At 36.0% G+C, this 23,230-nt stretch overlaps 1 protein-coding gene across 1 annotated transcript in view; it reads left to right on the top strand.

Moving 5' to 3' along the window:
* NEMF (nuclear export mediator factor) overlaps positions 1-23,230 on the top strand; it is a 53,425-nt gene that overhangs the window by 7,782 nt on the left and 22,413 nt on the right. The window contains exons 5-17 of the mRNA XM_039217346.1: positions 4,754-4,902; positions 5,839-5,906; positions 6,875-6,961; positions 8,355-8,428; positions 9,763-9,833; positions 9,912-9,987; positions 10,373-10,435; positions 12,052-12,129; positions 12,268-12,476; positions 12,730-12,921; positions 13,211-13,274; positions 15,521-15,609; positions 21,883-21,986. Of these exons, the coding sequence (XP_039073277.1) occupies positions 4,754-4,902; positions 5,839-5,906; positions 6,875-6,961; positions 8,355-8,428; positions 9,763-9,833; positions 9,912-9,987; positions 10,373-10,435; positions 12,052-12,129; positions 12,268-12,476; positions 12,730-12,921; positions 13,211-13,274; positions 15,521-15,609; positions 21,883-21,986 (1,324 nt within the window). The remainder of the gene's footprint in view (positions 1-4,753; positions 4,903-5,838; positions 5,907-6,874; positions 6,962-8,354; positions 8,429-9,762; positions 9,834-9,911; positions 9,988-10,372; positions 10,436-12,051; positions 12,130-12,267; positions 12,477-12,729; positions 12,922-13,210; positions 13,275-15,520; positions 15,610-21,882; positions 21,987-23,230) is intronic.

The following is a 23,230-nucleotide window of genomic DNA, read 5'->3' as shown; positions in this document are numbered from 1 at the left end:
TAGTACATGAATACATTTTCAGTATATAGACAAGTACATAGAATTAAAATGGAAAATCTTACCACTCCTAGCCTAAGCCATTTCCTCATTCCAAGGTAACCACTGTTATGTATGGTATCCTATTTGTGGTCTCTTTCCTTCTCCTCACCACCATCAAAAACAAAACAAAACAAAACGAACAATTTTTTTTTTCATTTGTCAGGCAAAAAAGTCTCTAGAATGTAACTGATTGCAGGCATGCTTAGGTCAATTCTAAGTTTAAACTTACGTACCAGGCATGGGCCTTTCCATTTTTTTTCTTTTTCAATTGAAACTTAGACCTTAATGATATGTAAAAAGTCTTTCCATATAATGATTTTGTGTAATCTTTGCTATCGTTAAAAAACATCTAGAGGTGCCTGGGAGGCTCAGTTGGTTAAGCATTAAACTCTCGGTTTTGGGTCAGGTCATGATCTCATGGATTAGTGAGTTTGAGCCCTGCGTCTGGCTCTGCATTGGCAGTGTGGAGCCTACTTGGGGTTTGCTCTCTCCCTCTCTTTCGGCCCCTCCCCTGCTCACGCTCCCTTTCTGTCTTTGAGAATAAATAAACATAAATTCTTTTAATTAAAAAATCTAAACAACCTTTTCTCATTTTGTAATAATTTTAGAGTTATAGAAAAGTGAAGATTATATAAAGTTTTTGTATACCCTTCATTTCGTTTTTCTTAATGTTAACATCTTACATAATCATGGTATGTGTGTTAAAACTAAGAAATTAACACTGACATATTACTGTTAATTAAACTGCAGACCTCTTTCAGATCTTACCAGTTTTTCTAGTACATGTCCATTTTCTTTTTTTTTTTTTTTTAAATGTTTTATTTCTTTCTAGGAGAGAGAGAGAGAGACAGCGTGAGCAGGGGAGGGTCAGAGAGAGAGGGAGTCACAGACTGAAACAGGCTCCAAGCTCTGAGCTGGCAGTCAGCACAGAGCCCGACGCGGGGCTCGAACCCACAAACCGCGAGATCATGACCTAAGCGAAAGTCGGACGCTTAACCGACTAACCACCCAGGCGCCCCATCCATTTTCTTTTCTGGGATCCAGCCCAGGATGCCCCATTGCATTTAGGGCCTTTCTATTTTGGAGGGTTTGAGCTATATTGGCATGCATTCTGCCTAGGTTTCAGAGGTCCAGTTATTGATGAGTTGGAAATAGAGATAAGGATTTTATACATGAAAGTATGTGCTTGGGAATTTTCAGTAGTCATTGTGATATCTAAGAGAGTAGGTTGGTTGATGCTTACAGTAGATCTTGAAGATTGCTTTTTCTTCTCTTTATACCAGGGTTTGATCGCCAAGCCTTCGTGTCTGGAATTTTGATGTATGGTTTATCTAGAGACGATCAGTCCTTAGTTAAAGAGGTGATTACTGCTCAAATTTATTTAACAAAGTCAGTTTATTAATTTGCAATAAAATTTCAGAAAGAAAGATGCTGGAGAAAGTAAGTTAAGGTTAGAAAGTAGTTTATTATATACATCAGAGCCAAGCACAGTATTTTCCAAAATATGTTTCTTAGATAGTATCTTCCCTAGATAATAGGTGTACCTAGAAAAATAGGTCCCATAGCCATTAAAATTTGAGGGCCTTTGAGAATAAAATAAAGGGGGAAATTTTTTTTAAACTCTAGGACTTAACAGTGTCGTTAATAATGTGATGGTATACCCCCTAGAGAAAGATATGTTACACAGAATTTCCAACTTACTTGCTCACAGAGTTCTTTTTTTATGGAGGTAGGGAGGAGTCATCTTACAGAAAAGTTTTGGGAAACCCTGGTTTAAGGCAAAAACACTTTTAGGAAAGTTACTGCCTTACTGGAATCTGCCAGATATTCTTGATAACTGCACAGTTTGCTTCAACAAACATTTATTGAGCACCTTCCCTGTGCCAGGTTCTGTAGTTAGGTCTGTTTTGCAAGTCATGTCAAGTCACATCTTCAGTCAGACACTATGTGGACTTCTTTCCGGTCCCCCACCCCAACTTTCCTTCTCTAGTTTGCTTTGCATTGCTTTTTTTTGAGGCGGGGGGCGAGGGAGAGGGAGAGCGCGCCCAAGTCAAGGAGAGGGGCAGAGAAAAAGAGAGAAAGGGAATCTCACTCAGCATGGAGGCTGTCTGGGATTTTCTCTCTCCCTTCTCTCTCTCTGTCTCTGCTCCTCCCTTATTTATGTGCATGTGCGCGCTCTCTCTGTCTCTCAAAGCACTCAGCTGACTGAGCCACCCAGGTGCCCCTAGTTAACTCTTACGTTAAGTTAAATGAATGAATGCTTTGAAGTCAGAACTTTTAGCAGTAGGTATTATTACTCTTTCAACACCTAGTAACTTCTGGTATCTCTATCTCTGATCAAGGTGGATGGTGACTCTATCGTCTGTAGCCACATATCTTGCAACCTGTCATCCCCAACCTGAGATTGGGGCTACTTTCACTATCTTCTCTGACCAACTTCTAAGGAATTGAGAGAGTACTTGGGATTATCTGCATGCTTCTTTGTATTTTAATTCTACAACTACTCCTGTCTTCACTGTCTGTAATAAACTTGTAAGGTTACGTTCTTAGGGGAGTTTTATTTTCATTAGGTTTTCCCCCCTCTTTTTTATTGAAAAGATTATATAACTATTAAATTTTTAAAAACCTTTTTAAGATCATAGTGCCTTTTATTATGAGTTATACAGGTCACATGGCTATTTCTACTTTTAAACATCTTTTTAATTATTTTTTAAAATATTTATTATTATTGAGACAGAAACACAGCACGAGTGGGGGAGGGCCAGAGAGAGAGGGAGACACAGAATCTGCAACAGGCTCCAGGCTCTGAGTTGTCAGCACAGAGCCAGATTGGGGGCAGGGGGAGGGCAAACCCACGAACTGTGAGATCATGACCTGAGCCGAAGCCGGACGCTCAACCGACTGAGCCACCCAGACACCCTAAACATCTTTAGGAAAAGAATTTCTATGACTTCTTCACATTATCCAGATGTTCCAAGGAAGCAGTCTATTTCACTTATATTTCTATGCATCTGTAATTATTATGGAGGGATTAGCGTGGGAAAGAAACCCTTAACTCTGAGCTTCTGCCCGAAGAAATTGTTATTTCCCTCCGCAACCAAGGAAAAGATTGTATGGAACTAATGAAAAGAATCAAAATGCATTTGTTTCACCATTACTTAGGATGAAATCTCTTTGGCATAAATTCAGTTATTTATTTGAGGGAAGTGCATCTCCATCTGTAGCAGTAGAACTGGCCATGTCAGCGGGATCAGCTATTGGGATTCTTCTGTTATATTCCACCTATAACTTTAAAAAATCTTTTTAATCTTAACTTTAAAACATAATTTTTTTAAGTTTATTCACCCATTTTGAGAGAGAGAGAGAATCCCAAGCAGGTTCCATGCTCAGCACACAGCCCCATGTGGGGCTCGAACTTGTAAACCAGTGAGTGAGATCATGAGCTGAAACCAAGAGTCATCCCTCATCTTAACTTTTTAATAAATACTTTCATTTTTCCATATATTTGCTTTCCACTTCCTAAGCTACAGAATTTTTTTGTACATAGTCTTCATAAGTTAACAGCTTTTAAATAGTTTGTTAGGTTGATATATCATAATTCACAGTTTCCTCAGTTTTTACATTTAGGCTGTTTCCATTTTTTTCCTTTGGAAATAAACTAGTGGCTATCTGTAAGCATGTAGCTTTTGGTTTTATTGAGTTATTACATTAGGCTACATTACAAGTGTGGAACCACGTGGCTAGAAAGTATAACTGTTGATTTTGCCACATAACTATTGCTATCAAAATACAAATTGCAGATGAAAGTATAAATATTTCTTTATTTGGTTTCTGAAATAACCTGTCTGTCCTGAATTGTTCTTAATAAGCCACGGTATTTGTAGACGTACCTCCTGCAAGGGCAACAGTAAGTTCAGCTGGTGGTGACTACAGGTTTCTCGTGCTATCCGAAAGTACTTCATATGGAAACTTTTGTAAGCTGAAATGGCATAAAGCAAAGAAGCAGTTGCCATAAGTTTATACAGAAAAACTTTTGAACATCCCCAGACCCAGAAAACACTTTTTCTTAGGCTTTTCTGATACTTTAAGGACATAAATGCACAAAATAAGTATGGATAAAGCACAGACGCTCACAGACAGTTTGAACATATGATGGCTTGATGCTGAGTTTAGTTCCCAGGGAATGGGGTTTGGCAGTGCCACCTTTCACTGCTTGGGGTACCTGCTGACTCCTTTAACAGTCACTGCCAAACAAATTCTGAGTGCTTTTTTCATTTTTTTGCCTTACTTTCATAAAAGTGAAAATTAATTTCAGATTTCTTACAGTCACTGGAAACCGGTATCAATGTAGGTCTCTTGTAAAAGCAACATAGCGTAAAGCAAAGTTTTGAAAAGTAGGGGATAATGGTATTGTGCTTCCATTAGTGCCTTTAGTACAATGGTCAGACAATGAGTTTAAAGTTGCTTTGTAGTCCTTCATTATGTTTCAAATTTGTGGTCCTTTGTATCTCTTATTTCAGTCTGTGCTGGGCAAGCTCAAAGAGGACTATTTAGACGTGACTATAGAGTCACGTCTTTTTGTGCTTTTTGTTTGTAACTTCATTTCTGTAGCTTTGATTCAGGTTTTTAAGAGACTGCGTTTTCTTTCTGACTTTTTAAGAAGTTTCAAGAATGATTTGGGAAAAGCAATAAATCATATTTTATTTTATTATAGGGGAACATTGTTCTTACAGATTACGAGTACCTAATTTTGAATATACTAAGATTTCGAACTGATGAGTCAGATGATGTTAAATTTGCTGTTCGTGAACGCTATCCAGTTGATCATGCAAGAGCTGCTGAGCCTCTGCTTACTTTGGAAAGGTAACATATTTTGTTTTTAAACTCATTTCATAGTGTATTAACAGGTAAAATAGATCATATGTCAGAATATGAAAGAACTGTCACATAAAATATTTATTTACTTGCATAAAATAAATTTGGACTACTTGGACTATTTAAATGTGCATGTAAGCAGTTAAGCCTCATTGGCAGGTAGCAGCTGTGTGTCTTTAAGTCTGGTGTTACTTCAGGTGTTGACTATTTCTTGGTAAAATGAGGGAACTTAATAGCTCTTCTGTGGGAAGACAGATGCCTGTGTTGCGCAGATTATGAATGGAAGTGGGTTAGCTAAGAAAAGGAGTACCATGAGATAAGGCACTGATTTTATGTACTCTCTGGTTGGAAGGTTTTTCTGACTAATAGCTATAGCAGAGGTTCTCAAAGCTTACCATGCATCACATTTACCTGGAGGGCTTGATAAAACATAGATTCCTGCCTTTGCTTCCAGTTTCCGGTTCAGTGGATCTGGTGTAGAGCCCAGGAATTGAGAATTCTTACAAGTTATCAGGTGCTGCTGATGCTGTTGATCTGGGTATCAGAGTGGCCCAGCAGCTCCTTAAGAGCTCCTGTTAAATGCATAATTAGGCAGAGCCATTCCAGGTACTAGGATGTATCAGGCTCTACAAACATTTACTTGTTACATAGGAACATCTCTTTCTTATCACGTATATGTACGTTTTCAATAACCAATATGACTAAGTTGAAGAATATTGATTTTTCTTAGAAGTCTTGGTTTCAGGTCCCAGTCTACCCTTGGCTAAATTTTCTTACCTACAAAGTGAACTAATTCCTGTTTTATCTTAGAGTATTGTGATGATTAGACAATTCGATGCAAATGAAAGTACTGTGAATGTGAATATTGCTGTAAGGTTTGTTGAATAAAAGATAGTAAGAGGTATGTCAATTTTGTTTTCACAGACTGACTGAAATAATAGCCAGTGCACCTAAGGGTGAACTACTGAAGAGAGTTCTTAATCCGTTACTTCGTGAGTAAGCCTAAATAGAGCAAGGAAATGTTTGCAAGAAAATGTAGTTTTCAGGAATTTATTTAAAATTTTTATGACTCAAGAGAATATTACAGCAACTTGATAATGTAGACAGGAGTTTAAAATTATCTTTTGAGTAAATAAGAGTTTATTTTTAAGGAAAGAGAAATTTGTTATACCACTTGAAGTTTGACCTTTATGTGTTAGCTTTTATTTAAAAGCAGTACAACTAAATAAACTGATAGTATGTTATCTAGCACTTTAGTGCTAGTGTAGTATTCTGAGAAATTTGTTTTTTCTCATTGTGAATCTTTGACTTAATAACCGCTTGAGTTTTTGTTTTGTTTTTAATTGGTGCATCTCAGGGCACCCCAAAATCTGTCAGGTACTTTTGATCAGGATAAAGATAATCCAATAAACTTATACTTGAAAAATCATTACTCATCCCTATACTAATGAATCTGGAGAGGACTTGGGCAGGCAGGTATCCTCGATTACTGAGCATTAGGGAGTCACTTGTCCTCTCTTCTGAAGTTAGAATGCATTAAAAAGTTACCTTTACAGCTTTCCAACTGTGAGTATAGCATACAAAAAATTCTTAGGATTTTTTAATTAATTTATTAGTATGGTGTATTGCATTAATCAGTTTTTGGATGCTAAAGCAGTCTTTCATTCCTGATTTAAAATCCTTTATATGTGGCTCAATTCCATTAAATTCTTAGAAATTTATGCACGGACTTCTGCAATTGTATTATAGTCTCAAGTTTTTATAAGTACTTGAATTGTCATTTCTAGTTACGTTTCAAAATAGGTAAACTAAAAAAATAAAATCATTAAAAGCAAAATAAGTAAGTTGTTATTTTCATTGACTACTGTTGAGTAAATATTTATACTGGGATGTAAATTTGAATTATATTTTGAATATTGTATAGGGGGAATTCTAAAAATCCTACCCTCTGCTTTTATAGCCTATGGACCAGCTCTCATTGAACACTGTCTTATAGAAAATGGATTCTCTGGCAATGTCAAAGTGGATGAAAAATTAGACAGTAAAGGTATGCCTGCATGCTACAATTTTTGCTCATTTTCATTTATTTCCTTTTTTTTAAAACTGAAAACTATTTCTGGAAAGTAATAAAAATGAGCAGGTAGTAATTTACTATCTGTAAAAACTGTAAAACATTTGATCTATGTATTTTTTTTTTTTTTTAATGTTTGTTTATCTTGAGAGAGAAAGAACGTAAGAAGGGTAGGGGCAGAGAGAATTCCAGGCAGGCTTCATACTGACAGTACAGATCTGGACGTAGGGCTCAGTCCCATGAACTGTGAGATCATGACCTGAGCCGAAATCAAGAGTCAGTTGCTTAACCAGCTGAGCCTCCCAGGCACCCCAGATCTATGAATGTTCTATCCATATGGTATTCCTCGCTTCCTACTCTAATGTGACACTTTATCCCTAGTAATTGATAGTTCAGTCTCTTGACCTACTGTATTACCCTTCAACTTTACTATATTCTCTCTCCTTCCCTTAAATAATTGAAGTGGTTACCATACTTGAAGTAGGCTCTGGTATATGACTTGATGGACTTGAATTATTCACCTTCTGACTAGGAAGTTGGAGTGCTTTTAGTAAGTTTTATTCATGCATTTTAATTCTGTAAGAACTGTAGTGTGGCTTTGTGATGCATTAGCCTTTTGTAACTACTTGAGGGAACCTAACTAAATTGCTAGATTAGGATAATAAAAAACTGGAGAAAATACAAGGGAAATGTAAGACTTGGTTTTGACAGATTTATCTGCAGATTCTCATGTAAAATTAAAAAAATACATTCTTCATGTTTATATTTTGGGATTATATAGCAGTTAAGATTTGGGGATAATTTTTATGCTGTAAATGTTTTTATGTTTAAAAATATAAATTAAATGTTTTAGTGATTGCGTGTTTGACATACTAATTCAGTGCAATTCTGATCAAAATGCCTACAGGTGGTATTGTTTCTGCAATTGTAGTGTTTTGTTTTTTTTCAGTCAATATTCTTGTGGAATAAAAGCATGTGAAAATGTTAAGGAAAACTCAAAAATAACAGTAGTGATGGAGAATAACCCTTTTACAGATTAAGGTATATTAAGAACCTAATAGTAAGTTTTTGAAGAAGTACAAAATGAGGAATTCAGGAACAGGCCCAAATATATATGGGAATTTAGTATATAAAGAAAGTATCTTTAGCATCATGAAGGGAAAGATGGATTCAGTAAAGAGCTATTGGGATCACAAGCTGGCCAAAATGTATTCTTATTTACATATACTAATTATAAACATGAAGTAACTGTATCTAATATTTTTGAACATTTTTATTATTTCATAAGCACTTTTCTGTTTTTAATGTTTTTTAATAGTTAATTGACACTTGATTGGCACTCTTTTTTTTTCCATTTTTATTCTTTTAGATATTGAAAAAGTACTTGTTTGTCTTCAGAAAGCAGAAGACTATATGAAAACAACATCCAACTTCAATGGAAAGGTAGCACCACATATTATCGTATATTGTATTATTGTATATGGTGGTTTTATTTATTTAGATTTTCAGAATGCACAGTTAATTAGGGATCACTGCATGTAAGTTTCTTGTTGTAATTTGGAAATTTAACATCTGTAGTAGGCTTATTCTAGGTTTTTTTTTTCCTAATTGCTGCTGGGTTTGTAATTTTTCTTCTGTTCCTTTTTTTATTTTTTTTTTTAATTTTTAAGTATATTTTGAGGCAGGGAGAGAGTGCACGCACAAGAGTATGTACACAAGGGGAGAGTCAGAGAGAGGGAGAAAGAGAATCCCAGGCAGGCTTCTGCGCTGTCAGCACAGAGCCCGACTTGGGGCTTGATCTCATGAACCCTGAGATCATGACCTGAGCTGAAATCAAGAGTGACAAGCTTAACCATGAGCCTCACAGGTGCCCTTCTATTCTTCCTTTTATGGAAAGTACCAGGTCAGGTCACAATTGGCACACCAGGAAAGTTGAGGAATTTGAAAAATCATTCTTTTAGGTTGATTTTATTTAGAGAAATACTTTTTTTTTTTTTAATGTTTTATTTATTTCTAGGAGAGAGAGAGAGAGAGAGAGCATGAGCAGGGGAGGGTCAGAGAGAGAGGGAGATATAGACTCTGAAATAGGCTCCAGACTCTGAGCTGGCAGTCAGCACAGAGCCCGACGCGGGGCTCGAACCCACGAACCGCGAGATCATGACCTAAGCGAAAGTCGGACGCTTAACCGACTAAGCCACCCAGGCCCCCCTAGAGAAATACTTTTAATTTGCTAGCACTTAATTAAAAAATCAGCAATTTACATCACTCTAGTAGGTAAACATCCTCTGAATCATCTCATACTTTGTTTTTATTCTCTATTCAAAGTGTAACTTTATAACAGAAGTTCAGAGAAAGTTCTGATTAATTCCATCTAAATTCAGTGCACATATACCTGCCCAGTTTTTAAAATTAATTAAGTTTTCTTACCAACAAAATAAACCTAAGACTTCTTCTTCTGGAAGTAAAGTGCTATTGGCTTTTTAAAGTGGCAGAACATCTAAAATTGGAAAGAAAAAAACAAAATGCACATGGATAATCCCATCATTTTATCAAATTGCTAGTTTTCATTTTCTTCCTTATTTTTCTGGTCCATATGAAAAAAAAGTAATAATACTTATTGAGCCTATATGAGAATTGATACAATCAATAGAATAATGCAGTATATTATTTAAAACTAGAATAATTTTATGAGTTAAATTAATAAGATTGGTATCAGTCATGGAAAGTAAATCTATCAAATATGAAGGGTAATAAATTTTAATATTGGATTTTTGTAGGGGTACATCATTCAGAAGAGAGAAATAAAACCAAGCTTGGAAGTAGATAAACCAACTGAAGACATACTCACGTAAGCATATAGGCCTGAGTCAGTTTCCTTTGGATGTTTATTAATGTTCTTGAATGATATAATAAATATGTTTTGCAGGTATGAGGAATTTCATCCTTTCTTGTTTTCTCAACATTCACAATGTCCGTATATAGAATTTGAATCATTTGACAAGGTGGGTTTTCTTTCCACTTCTGTTTTTTTGACCAGTTAGTATGATATGAATTATTAAATTAATGCTAACTTGATTGATAAATTGAAAATATTTTTGGTTTACAATCACTGTGAATCTGGGTATTTAAGATCAGTGCAGTCACAAATAAAAACTGTTGGAAATTTTTATTGTCACTTTATTTCAAGATGAAGGACCAAAGGTTTGAACTTAATTTTATTCTTGGCCCTTGAGGTATATAATACGTTTTCTGGGAATCTGTTCAAGTTTTTTGGGTAGTGTTATGAGACAAAATGGACTGTAAAATTCTCTGTATCTAAGTTGAAGTAAGGACCCTGTTTGTTTGTTTGTTTAACTAGTTACTGTCTTTTCCTGTTTTTTTAATAAGGCTGTGGATGAATTTTATTCCAAGATAGAAGGTCAGAAAATAGATTTAAAAGCTTTACAACAGGTATGGTATTGTTAAAAACATTAAACTAATGAGGCTAGGTGTGGCTTGCTACAGTGTAGACAGTGCTTTCATATAGAAATGGGAAGCCTTTCAGAAGTAATGTGGCATGCCCTGATCCCTTGGTTTATTGACAGCAGTCCAGGGGAAGTCTCATTGTTGAAAAGCATTCCCTCATTTGTTCCATCAGTATGTCAGATATTCTCTAAAATGGAAAAATATAATGGGAAGGTGAGGCCTGTTATTTATTCCGTAGTATAATATAGGTTATTACAGCAACCCAAGGTTTCTCAAATTTGCTGTTAAGGGAATACTGTTCTAAGAAGGTTTTTAAGTAGGCCAAAAGAGAGGGAAACGTTCTTTATGTACAAATAAGTGTAGTTATCATTAAACTGGGTTTTTTTCTAAATGGGCTTTCAAACTCCACAGGAAGTTTTAATATGTTTTGTTTCCTCAGCACATTTGACCATGTTTTCGGAGCATTGCCACAGAGCAATTTTAGAAATTAGCCATAGTCACTCTTGATTAGAAGAGGATTTGGTTTTTCAAAAATATTAGTGAAGTCTTGAAATATGTGTACAAAACTTTGGAATTATGTGAATCTCTGTGCCCTCCCCCCTGTTTAAAAAAGTAACTAGCACCAATTTTGAAGCAGGTGGGTTGAATGAATTAAATAGTGTGACTGCCACACGGTGGCAGCACTTTAGCTAGTCAACAGATACTTAGCGGTAACATTGGATTGCATGTTTTTATGTGCATCAGAATACTCACGAATTATTTTAGTAATCACTGTGCGTTCTTTTAATAGTCACCATTCTTGTGATTCAACTCTTTTAAACACTACATCCCAGCATTCATTATTCATTCATTGATTGGTGATGCTATTACTAGGGTTAGAAACATTCATTAATTGGTGATGCTATTACTAGGGTTAGAAAATTTGCTTCAAATCAATAACCTTGAATGGCTTAACCTTGAAAACCTGGGTGGCTCAGTCGGTTTGAGGTGTGACTTCGGCTCAGGTCGTGATCTCATAGTCCGTGGGTTCGAGGCCCGCATCAGGCTCTGTGCTGACAGCCAGCTCAGAGCCTGGAGCCTGCTTCGGATTCTATGTCTCCCTCTCTCTCTGACCCTCCCCTGCTCCCGCTGTCTCTTTCTTTCTCTCTCAGAAATAAATAAAACATTTAAAAAAATTTTTTTAAAAACCTTGAAATGCAAATGATATATGCTAAAATGCTATATAGAAGGTAAATTACTGCGAGACCTTGTGGCATTAATTTAAGAAAAAGAGTGCTCTGTAGAAATAATCCTAAGAAAATTAACAAAAAGAAGCTCCTTAGATAATTTATATTCTTTAAGAGTGCCTTTCCCTAAAACTTTACTTTTTTGTGTTAGGAAGAAAATGTCTTGTAATCAAAATATATTCCTATAGAGAATGGGAAATAGTAGTGGGGACAGTTAATTTGGGGTAGGATAGACCTGGGAGTGGACTACGTGAACCTTAGATAGCATTGAGGTGCTGCTGAAGTGGAGGAGGGAAAGTTTCAGGATGTAAGAGAGGAAAGGTGCAGAAGGCAGAAGGAAACTAATTTTTCAAAACTCTGTTTTGCCTATAAAAGGAAAAACAAGCATTGAAGAAATTAGATAATGTCCGGAAGGATCACGAAAACAGATTAGAAGCTCTTCAACAGGCTCAGGTATTCTGTTTAGCTTTTTCCTAGATTTCAAAAATGGTAACTTAAAATCTAACAGTGTATGTTAACGAAGTGGAATTAAAATAACTAAAAAGGTAACTGTAACAAGTGGTTTTACAGTAAATGTTTTTGTTTCTTAAGGAAATAGACAAACTTAAAGGAGAGCTCATAGAAATGAACCTACAGATAGTTGACAGAGCCATTCAGGTTGTTCGAAGTGCTTTAGCCAACCAGATAGATTGGACAGAAATCGGGTTAATTGTGAAAGAAGCCCAAGCTCAAGGAGACCCTGTTGCAAATGCGATTAAAGAATTAAAACTACAAACAAATCATGTTACAATGCTACTAAGGTAAGTTTGATTCTTAGTTAACTGGTTTATCCTTGGTTTTATTTTGCTGTTTAATTGTTCACTGTATTCATCTAAAATTTTTTCTCTTTTATTTGGAAATTTATCCTTGAAGATGCAGAAAAAATAATTTACATTAAAATAATGCAACTATTTAAATGCTGCAAATACTTTATTATTTCGTTGAGGAAAACAATTGAGAATAAAAAAGTGATGTCATTGACATTAGTGAAATACTATTGAATATTTTTAATAGAAATCCATACTTGTTATCAGAGGAGGAAGATGACGATGTTGATGGTGACATCAGTGTTGAAAAAAGTGAAACTGAACCACCAAAAGGAAAAAAGAAAAAGCAAAAGAATAAACAGCTGCAGAAGCCTCAGAAAAATAGGCCATTACTTGTTGACGTTGATCTCAGCTTGTCAGCATATGCCAATGCCAAAAAGTAAGTGTTAAGTATGAATTGTAGATAAAATATTATCTGCAATACCAGTTAGGATAATAAGGATAATATATGTATGTATATTACATATATATGTGCTTTTGGGTGAAAACACTTTTTTAAATCTCATTTTGTGCACTATACAACTTTGTTTTCAAAGCATACAGAACAAAGTTACATAATGTACAAAACTTGTTCCATATGATTTGAGTGTGTAAAATTAGAAATAACATAAATAGAAAGCTAAAAAATAAAGGTTTCACTTAAAATTAAGAGAAATACATTTTTCTAGATACTATGATCACAAGAGGTATGCTGCTAAGAAAACACAAAAGACCGTTGAAGCTGCTGAGAAGGTACTTCCTATTCCTTAGAGTGAATGTGAATTGGTTTTCTCTGCTTTAAATTAATGGTCTTAATTCTTTTGTTTAAATGAGGTTTTCTAATTCAGAAATAACTTTCAAACTTAATTTTGCATTAATTCTATATATTTCTAGTATTTATTTTCTTCCCCAGTCTTCCCCCTCCTATAAATAGCACCTTCCTTTTTCCCTTTGCTTGGGTTGAAAGTATTGGAGTCATCGTAGGCTCGGCTCTCATAGATCACGTTCAGTCCGTCAGCAGATCTTTGTAGGTCTTCTGTGGAGTATAACCAGAATCTGGCCACTTCTCACTAGTCCAGGCCCCCGTCATCTCTGCTCACAGACTGTAACAGTAGCCTCTTCTTGGGTCACTTCCTTCTACCCTTGCCCCCCTAGAGTCTGTTCTTCAAACAGTAGCCATAGTGATCATTTTAAATAAAAAATGAAGTCATTTCTCTCTGTCCAAAATCCAGTTGCTTCCCATCTTATCAAGACAGTTCAAAGCCCTTCTCCTGCCCTGTAAAGTCTTACATGATCTACCCCCCTCCCATTTAATCACCTGTGTTCCTCACCCCTCTTTCCGGCGACACTGGAATCTTAGGTGTTCCTGCAACAGTGATGCATGCTGCCTTCTCAGGGCATTTGTGCTTATTGCTCTTTCTACAGAGGATGTTTTTCCCTTAAAATTTCCATGGTTTGATCCTTCCATTCATTGGCATGTCTACTAAAATGAGACTTTATCAGAGAGGCCTTTCTTAAAAAATTTTTTTAAATTATTTTTGAGACAGAAAGCATGAGCTAGGGAGGAGCAGAGAGGGAGGGAGACAGGAACCAAAACCAGCTCAGAGCTGATAGCCCAACGTGGGGCTCGAACTCATGAGCCACAAGATCATGACCTGTGCCAAGGTTTGACACTTAGCCAGCTGAACCACCCAGAGGCCTCCAGACAGGCCTTTCTTGTACACGCTTACTAAAAATAGTATTACCCTTGGGGCACCTGGGTGACTCAGTTGGCTAAGGGGCCACCTCTCGGTTCAGATCAGGTCATGATCTCATGGTTCGTGAGTTTGAGCCCTGCATCAGGCTCTGCACTGGCAGCACAGAACCTGCTTGTGATTCTGTGTCTCCCTCTCTCTGCCCCTCCCTTCTCAGATCCTCTTTTTCTCTCAAAGTAAATAAGTAAACATTAAAAAAAGAATACCACTACCCTCAATCACTCCCTCTTATTCTGTTTTATTTTTCTTCTTAAAAAACACCCCTCCCAAAATATCTTTATCTGTCTTCCCTTAGAATGTAGATTGTATGAAAGTATGATCTTTGTTTTGTTCATTGCTTTGTCCCGACCCCTAGAACATTGCCTGGAACATAGTAACAATATCTGTTAAATGATAGGCGCCTGGGTGTCTCAGTCAGTTAAGCATCGACCTCTGTCCAACTTCAGGTCAGGTCATAAGCACTTAGTTCGTTAGTTCAAGTCCTGCATGGGGCTCTTTGCTGTCAGCACAGAGCCTGTTTCAGATACTCTGTCGAGCTGTCTGCCCCTCCTTCACTTGCTTGTGTGCACATGCTCTCAAAAGTAAATAAACATTAAAAATATCTGTCAAATGAGTAGACCTCATGACTTGTCTTCTATCACTCCAACCTCATTTTTTGACATTTTACCTTGTGCTCACTACTTTCTGGTGAAGTTGGCTTTTTCTTTTTGCTTATAGTGCTGTTCCTATTCTTTGCCTTAATAATTCCATTTATTCTTCAGGCTTCAGCCTAAATGCCATTTTCTTAGAAATACCTTCTTTGACCATAATCATTTATAAATTAGATTCCCTTGTTATATTTTCATAGTATGCTTAGAAGTACTTAACATATGTTTATTTAAATAGTTATGTGTTTTATATTCATGTCTTCTTGACCCCCTGGGAGAGAGGGAGTGAGAACTTCCTCTTACTCACTATTGTGTCCCAGCATCTAGCCCAGAACTATTATATGATAGATACTCTGTATCTGGTAAACAAATGATACTTTTTAAAATGTGTAGGTCTTGAGCAAATATTTGTATGTAGTAATTTTTGACTTAAATTATTTTTAATATTTAAGGCACAAATCTTTATTTTTTGTGTATATGGTATATGTAAGTAAATAGTGCCATTTTGTGACATTTAAAAATAATTTCTTGTCCTGTTTACTTAGTGTTATTTAATACATTCTCAACAAATTATTTAAAAACTTTTTCTTATAAATAGGCATTTAAGTCAGCAGAAAAGAAAACAAAGCAAACGTTAAAAGAAGTCCAAACAGTTACTTCTATTCAGAAAGCAAGAAAAGTATATTGGTAAGTGTTCTACCTTTTAAAAACACAGTGTTTTGATTTTGTTAAAATTGTACATGTACATTGTTTAGAAAATCAAGCAGTTCTACAAAGCTTATTGGAAAAACCAGTAGCCCTGCAGTATTTTACCCCTAGTCCTGTTGCCTCTTCTCTCATGGAAACTATTTTTAGCAATATGCTGCTTATATTGCTGCTGCTTGATTTTTTCTTTCTGTTTTATACTCTGTTAATGACTTCCCACTAAAGAAGATGAAGATTTTATTCTTTCCACTTGTGCTCCGTTACACAGATACACACCACCCAGCCTCCCAGTAAAGGTATACCCTAATTTTGTCAAGGTCGATATCCAGCATTATATGCAGTAATATTTTAATAGTAGTCACAGCTTAGTCATATAACACTATGTTTCTTTTCTTTCCCTGCTCAGCTTTTTGTCTTCCACAAGGGTAGTAATTGTCTTGTTTCATTTACTTTCCTCTTCCAGGTGTGTTCAGACACATTGGAATTCTATGAGTATCTTGAAACCTACTTTGTTCTAGATTGGTTACTCTAAATAAACATCTTAAGATCTCATTTTATTCTGGAAGTTCTCTTTATCCTGTTCTTTGTTGGATTCTCTGGTCTGAATCTCATACTTCCTTTTTCTTGGTTGACGGAATGTGTTCTCTAGAAGCTACACAAGAAGAGGTGTATAGGATGTAAGGTTTTGAGGTCTTCGGTATATAAAAAAAATATTTAATTGTGCTGAGTATAGAATTCTTATTTGAAAAGTTTAGAGTCACTGTTCATTGCATTAGCTTTCAGATTTGACCTTGAAAACTCTTGATGTCACTTTGATGGTTTATATTTTATTGAAAATTTGTTTTTGCCTTTTTGTAAACTTGTAGATCTTTTTAATTTTTTTCCTCTCAGTTTTCCAAAATTTCACAATGATGTAGGTTGGTGAGGATGTTTTAATCTATTATGCTGAATACTCCGTGAGTCTTCTTAATTTGGAATCTTTCAGTTCTGATAAACTTTCTTGAAATATTTCTTAGCCCTCCATGGATTTTTTTTTTTTCCTTTTAGGTTTGTTTTCTTCTGGAAGTTTTATTTATTAAATAAAGGACCCCCTTGGATGGTCCTCCAGTTTTTTGCATTTTCTATTTTTCAGCTTTTAATCTTTTCTATATTCTGAGAGATTTCCTTTGAGTCATTCCACTGAATTTTTAAATGTTTCTGGTTTTTTATTACTTTTAAAAACTACCTGCTCTGGTTACTTTATACTGAGAGTAGTTTTGATGTATTCATTTAATTTAAAAGTATTCTTTTCTGCTGGTTTTCTCTAAGTTTTTGGGTTTTGGTTTCAATTTTTTGTTTTTTCAATTTTTGTTACTTGTTGAGTTTGTCTTCAGCTTTTGTTATGGACTTTTATTAATGTCTGTTGATCCTTAATTGTCTGTTCATATTATTGTATGTTCACATTTTATAGTAGAGCATGAAAATGCTTATTGGAAGTTCTCTGTGGGAAGTTAGGCTTCTAAAATGATGTATGTGGGCTATTTGGTGTGGAACTCTTAATGTGTTGAGCTTTTTTCTTGGCTGGTCTCATTTTTCAGGAAATACTTTTTCTCCCTGAAGACCTGGTTGTCAGCATTTTGGAAGCCCAATGGGAATAATAGATTGCAGAGGCTTAGTACCCAGTAATTCATACATTTACTTGATTGCTGCTTTAAGCACATTACTCCTACTTAAAACTGTTATACATTTCCCCTAATTCGGAGATGCTCTTCGTACACTTTCTAGAGATTTAACTTCTGGCCTTCTGTTGGGATGTAGAAGGAGCATCTACTGCCATGTTCAGAGCCAGAAGTTGATCAGATTTTCAGCCAGTTTTCCTTTCTTTAACACCATCTTAAACCCTCTTTCTAGCAGTACTTTGTGCTGTTTTTAAGCTTTTTATAGGTTACACAGTGTAGATTGATTTGTTTCTTGGCTTTTTCCGTTGTCAGCCTACGATTCAGTTTCTTGAGTCTGATCACTTGTCTTGGAATTTTTCCATTTTTAAAAATTTTGTTGCTCTTTTCTTCCCTCTCCTTCCTTTTTCCCCCTCACATTTCTATTGATGAATAGAATTGACTTTTCATTTCTTATTAGTTCTTCTTGGGGTGCCTGGGTGACTCAGTCAGCTAAGCGTCCAACTCTTGATTTTTGACTCATGGTTGTGAGATCCAGCTCCATGTCAGGCTCTGTGCTGATAGAACCTGTTTGGGATCCTCTCTCCCTGTCTCTCTGCCTCTCCCCTGCTTATGCTCCTCTTGTGCACGAGCACATTCTCTCTCTCAAAAATAAATATATTTTTAAAAAAGAACCAGTTTTAACTGTTTATCTCCTCTACTATATCTATGCTCTCTATTATTTTCCTCTTTCTCCTTTTCTTTGACATTCATTTGTATTTCACTTTTATGATTTCTTGAGATGGAAATTTAGTATATTGCTTTTTCTCCCAGCTTTTCTTTTCTGATAAGTATTGGAGGCAGTAAATTTCCCTTCAAGTCTGGCTTTAACTGTATCTAAAAAGTTATATAGTATTTTCATTATCTTTCATGTCAAAATGTGTTCTAATTTACATTGTGATTTCTTCACCCATGCCTTATTTAAAAGTATGTTGATTAATTTCCAAACCTATGGAGCTTTTGTGGTTTTATTTTTGCCATTGCTTTCTAGTTGAATTTGCATAATGTTCAGAAATAGTATTCTGAATTATCTCAACCCTTTGACATATGTTACTGGAACTTGCTTCATGGTCCAGCATATTTATGGTCCACTTTATTTACAAATATTTCATATATAGTTTAAAAGAGTATCTGTTCTACAGTTGTTGAGTACATTTCTCTAAATATCAATAAGGTCACATCCATTAGTCGTTGAAATCTTTAGCATCTTTCCTAATTTTTAAAAAAAATCTTTATTTGAGAGAGAGAGAGAGTGTGAGTGAGAGGGTGCAGACCGGGGGGGTAGGAATTGAAAGCAAAAGAGAATCCCAAGGAGGCTGCTTGCTGTCAGGGCAGAGCTGAAAATCAAGAGTTAGACATTTAACCAACTGAGCCATCCAGGCACCCCTACTAATTCTTTTTTTAAATGATTGTTGTCTCAGTTACTGAGAGTTTTGTCAATAATCACATAATTGTTGGGCTGCCTGGGTGGCTTAGTTGGTTAAGTGTCCAACTTTGGCTCAGGTCATGATCTCATGATTCGGGGGTTTGAGCCCTACATTGGGCTCTCTGCTATCAGCACAGAGCCTAGAGCCTGCTTCAGATCCTCTGTCCCCCTCTCTCTCTGCCCCTGCCCTTCTGTCTCTCTTTCTCTCTCTCAAAAATAAACATTTTTTAAAAAGATCACATATTTGGGGCACCTGGGTGACACAGTCGGTTGAGCATCTGACTTTGGTTCAGGTTATGATCTTGTGGTTCACGAGTTAGATCCCAAAATCAGGCTCTGTGCTTATAGATTCTATGTCTACTTCTCTCCCTTCCTCTCCCCTGCTCACACTCGTTCTCTTTCAAAAATAAATAAATATTTTTTTAAATTTTTGAAAAATAAAAGATCACGTAGTTGTGCACTTGTCTTTCTCCCTTTATTTCTGCCAGTTTTTGCTTTATATATATGAGACCATACAAATACAGAGCTGTTATGTCTTCCTGGAGAATTGAGCCATTTATTAATTGTAATCTGATGTTCTTTTAACTTGTAACTTCTTTCTCCCTTCTGCGTGAGGTATTAAAACTACATCAGCTTTCTTTTGGTTAGTGTTTGCATGATAAATCTTTTTCCATAATTCTATTTCAATCTTTTTATATCCTTATATTTTATTTATTTATTTTATTTATTTTAATTCTTTTAAAATGCTTACTTTTGAGAGAGAGACAGAGCATGAGCAGAGGAGGGGCCGAGAGAGAGGAAGACACAGAATCCAAAATAGGCTCTGAGCTGTCAGCACAGAGCCTGATGTGGGGCTTAAACCCCATGAACTGTGAGATCATGACCTGAGCTGAAGTTGGACACCCAACCAACTGAGCCACCCAGGCACCCCATATCCTTATATTTTAAATGAGAATATATATCATTTTCCAGTTGGACAGTCTTTGCATTTTATCTGGAGAATTGACTACATTTACATTTAATGCAATTTTTTCTATATTTGGGTTTAAATCTATCCATTTTATTATTTGCTGTCTTTTTTTTTTTTTTTTAAGTTTATTTATTTTGAGAGGGAGGGAGGGATGGGGGCAGTGGCAGAGAGAGAGGGGGAGAGAATCCCAAGCAGGCACCTTGCGGTGAGCTCAAAGCCTAATGCAGAGCTCAAACTCAACGAACCATGCATGAGATCATGACCTGACGTGAAACCAAGGGTCTGACGCTGAACCGACTGAGCCACCCAGGCGCCCTACTGTTTTTGCTTTGTATTTTGTTCTTTACTCTTTGTCTTTTTGCCTCCTTTTGATTTTTTTCCCTATTTTCTGTTCCTTTACTAGAATAATTAGAAAATACATCCTTATGTTTCTCATTTTCTTTGTCCTTATGTGTTTATGTTGTTTTAGAAATCTCTTTACCATCAATAGAGGAGTTCTTAAATAAATATAGTATATCCATTCAGCAACCAACATGCCTTTTTTTTTTTAAGATTTTATTTTTAAGTAATGTCTGTACCCAGTGTGGGACTCGAACCCACAACCGTGAGATTGAGTCCCATGCTCTACTGACTGAGCCAGCCAGGTGCCCCAAGAAGACATTTTTAAGTGAAAAAAAAAGCAGTTTGCAGAATAGTGTGTGTTGTGTCTAAAAGAAAAGGTTTAGTGTAAGCATTCTGTTTTAGCTTTTATGTGTGTAAAGAAACTCTGGAGAGGGATACACAGAAAGCTAGTAAGAATGGACTTCTATTTGATAGTGGTAATGGGAACTGAAAGGGGACACAGGATCTCACTGTACATTTTTGTCTGATTTATTTTTTTTATTTTTTTTAAGTTTATTTTTAAGAGATAAAAAGAGAGAGACACCATGAGCAGGAGAGGGGCAGAGAGAGAGGGAGAGACTGAATCGGAAGAAGCAGGCTCCAGGCTCTCAGCTGTCAGCACAGAGCCTGAGGCAGGGCTTGAACTCATGAACCATGAGATCATGACCTGAGCCAAAGTCGGACAGTTAACCGACTAAGCCACCCAGGCATCCCCCTTTTTGCCTGATTTAAAAAATTTCTGAACCATGTATGTGTATTAATAAAAAGTCAGATTAGAAAATAGGAACACAATAGTTGTGCTATTATATTTTGGGAGATACAAGGGAGTTTAATTTAATGCCTGTGTTTAATCTATCAATTTTAACCAGAAGTTTTAAAATTGAAGATTAAGTCCTAAAGAAATAGTCATATGTAATATAGGAAATATTTCTCTCATCTCTATTTTGTCATTTTCTTTCTTTTTTTTTTTTTTTAAATGTTTTTATTTATTTCTAGGAGAGAGAGAGAGAGAAAGACAGCATGAGCAGGGGAGGGTCAGAGAGAGAGGGAGTCACAGACTGAAACAGGCTCCAGGCTCTGAGCTGGCAGTCAGCACAGAGCCCGACGCGGGGCTCGAACCCATGAACCGCGAGATCATGACCTAAGCGAAAGTCGGACGCTTAACCGACTAAGCCACCCAGGCGCCCCTATTTTGTCATTTTCTAAATATCATACAAACATAAGCTCTTTTTATCATGATGGTATGTATTAATCATGAAAACCAAATTACTTTGTCTCTTGAGAAAAGTTAGTTTTATACTTCTAAAGGCAATTTGCTCTACAAAGTAGAAAGAATATCATATATGTAAGTATTCAGTTGATTCAGGACAGAATAGGAAAACTTTTCTTTATTACTTGTGCTCTCAGAAGTTAGCCAGTGTCCCACTGAAAGAAAACTAAACCTAGGGACCATGTGACGTTGTATGCTTTTGCTTTGTGCAATTCATTGTTATGTTATCCTTGAGTTTGAGAAGGGTCTGTATGAGAGAGATAGGAGAGAATATATTATTTTGAAACATAGAATTTAATTGCTCCTAAGACTATCATAAGAATATCCTTGGCCAATTTGTATGACAGGATTTCAATAAAACTCAGTTTGATGGTTTAAGAAATTAAATCATCAGGTTGTTTTAACATGCAAGGTAGAATAGCATCATGGAATTTTGTTTGTTTTCAGAAAGGATGCGGATTCAGGTGACTATAAAGCAAAACAATGTTAACTTTTTTTCTTTTCAATTTGGTAGGTTTGAGAAATTTCTATGGTTCATTAGCTCAGAGAACTATTTAATTATAGGTGGAAGAGATCAGCAACAGAATGAAATAATTGTGAAAAGATACTTGACAACAGGTAGGTAAGATTAAAAAAAATATTTTTAGGCAAGATTAAAATTTTAAAGAATATTCTCTTAAACAATTGGATCAATTATCTCAATATTAGAAGTAGACTTTCATCTTCTACACCTATGACAGGTTTAATTTGTAGAAGGAGTTTTATCTTGGTGGTTTATGGTTTGTAGAATATGTGCTTTGACACTTAATTCTCATTTTAAGGGAGTATTCCTGTAGTAGTAGTGGTGAGCTAATCTGCAGTATTGAACTTTGATTCTCTTCTACATTATAACACAATAGCTTTCAGTCCTCCAAAATTAGTGTAGATCAAATTTTTAAGGGCTTATTTTTTAGTGCTAAAGTTTGTAACTTTTTCCCCCATATTTAGAAACAGGATTTAAGCCCTGTGATGTAAGTCTTCTCTTTTATTTTTGTTTGCTGATAACCACCACCTTGCTGTGGCTGAACATTCAGTGTGGGTATCAGAAATCAGTAATCAGAGCTAATCTGATACCCACTGAAGATCCCAGACCAGGAAAGAAAGCAACAGGGATCATGTTATTCTCTAGTTCTCAGGGCTTGGCCTCTGACTTCGGTAGTTTTGTTTACTGTGAGCTGAGCCTGTGTTGGGGCAGTATGAGTTTTTCTCTTTGAGTTTCAGATCCCAGACAAACCGCCATGGCAAGCAATGGCTGCTCATTTTATCTGTTAGGAACTTTGCTTTGCCCTTAAAAAAAAAAAAAAAGGAAAGCTCTCACTCCTGCATTTATGTGTTCATTTGTTTATTCATTGGTAGCACTTTGCTCTTCCCTTAAAAAGGAAAGAACTCACTCCAGCATTTATGTGTTCATGTGTTTATTCATTGGTAGCACTTTCCTTTTCACTTAAAAAAAAAAAAAAGATCTCACTCATGCATTTGTTTGTACATTTGTTTATTCATTGGTAGTGCACACTTAGCATATAACTCAAAGTCCTCGTTGTGGCTTACAAGGCTCCTGGCTTCTTTTCCAATTTCATTTCTTACCACTCTTCCCTTAGTCTGGCCTCCTGACTTCTCTTCATACATGTCAAATATCCGTGGTCCTCAGAACCTTTACATTTGCCAGATGACTCCTCTCTCACTCTCCAGCAGGCTAGCCTAGACTTGCTTACATGGTAACTCACCAAGTGTTGGAAAAAAAGAGAGGATGCACACAAGGCCTATTAAGGCCTAGGTTGAGAATTGACACTTCATCACAGCTGCTATACTCTGGCTAAGGCAGA

Source organism: Hyaena hyaena, unplaced genomic scaffold, assembly GCF_003009895.1.
Source record: "Hyaena hyaena isolate Hyena2069 unplaced genomic scaffold, ASM300989v1 scaffold_683, whole genome shotgun sequence".
Classification (NCBI taxonomy): Eukaryota; Metazoa; Chordata; class Mammalia; order Carnivora; family Hyaenidae; genus Hyaena; species Hyaena hyaena.
This window is presented reverse-complemented; position numbering and strand designations above follow the sequence as displayed.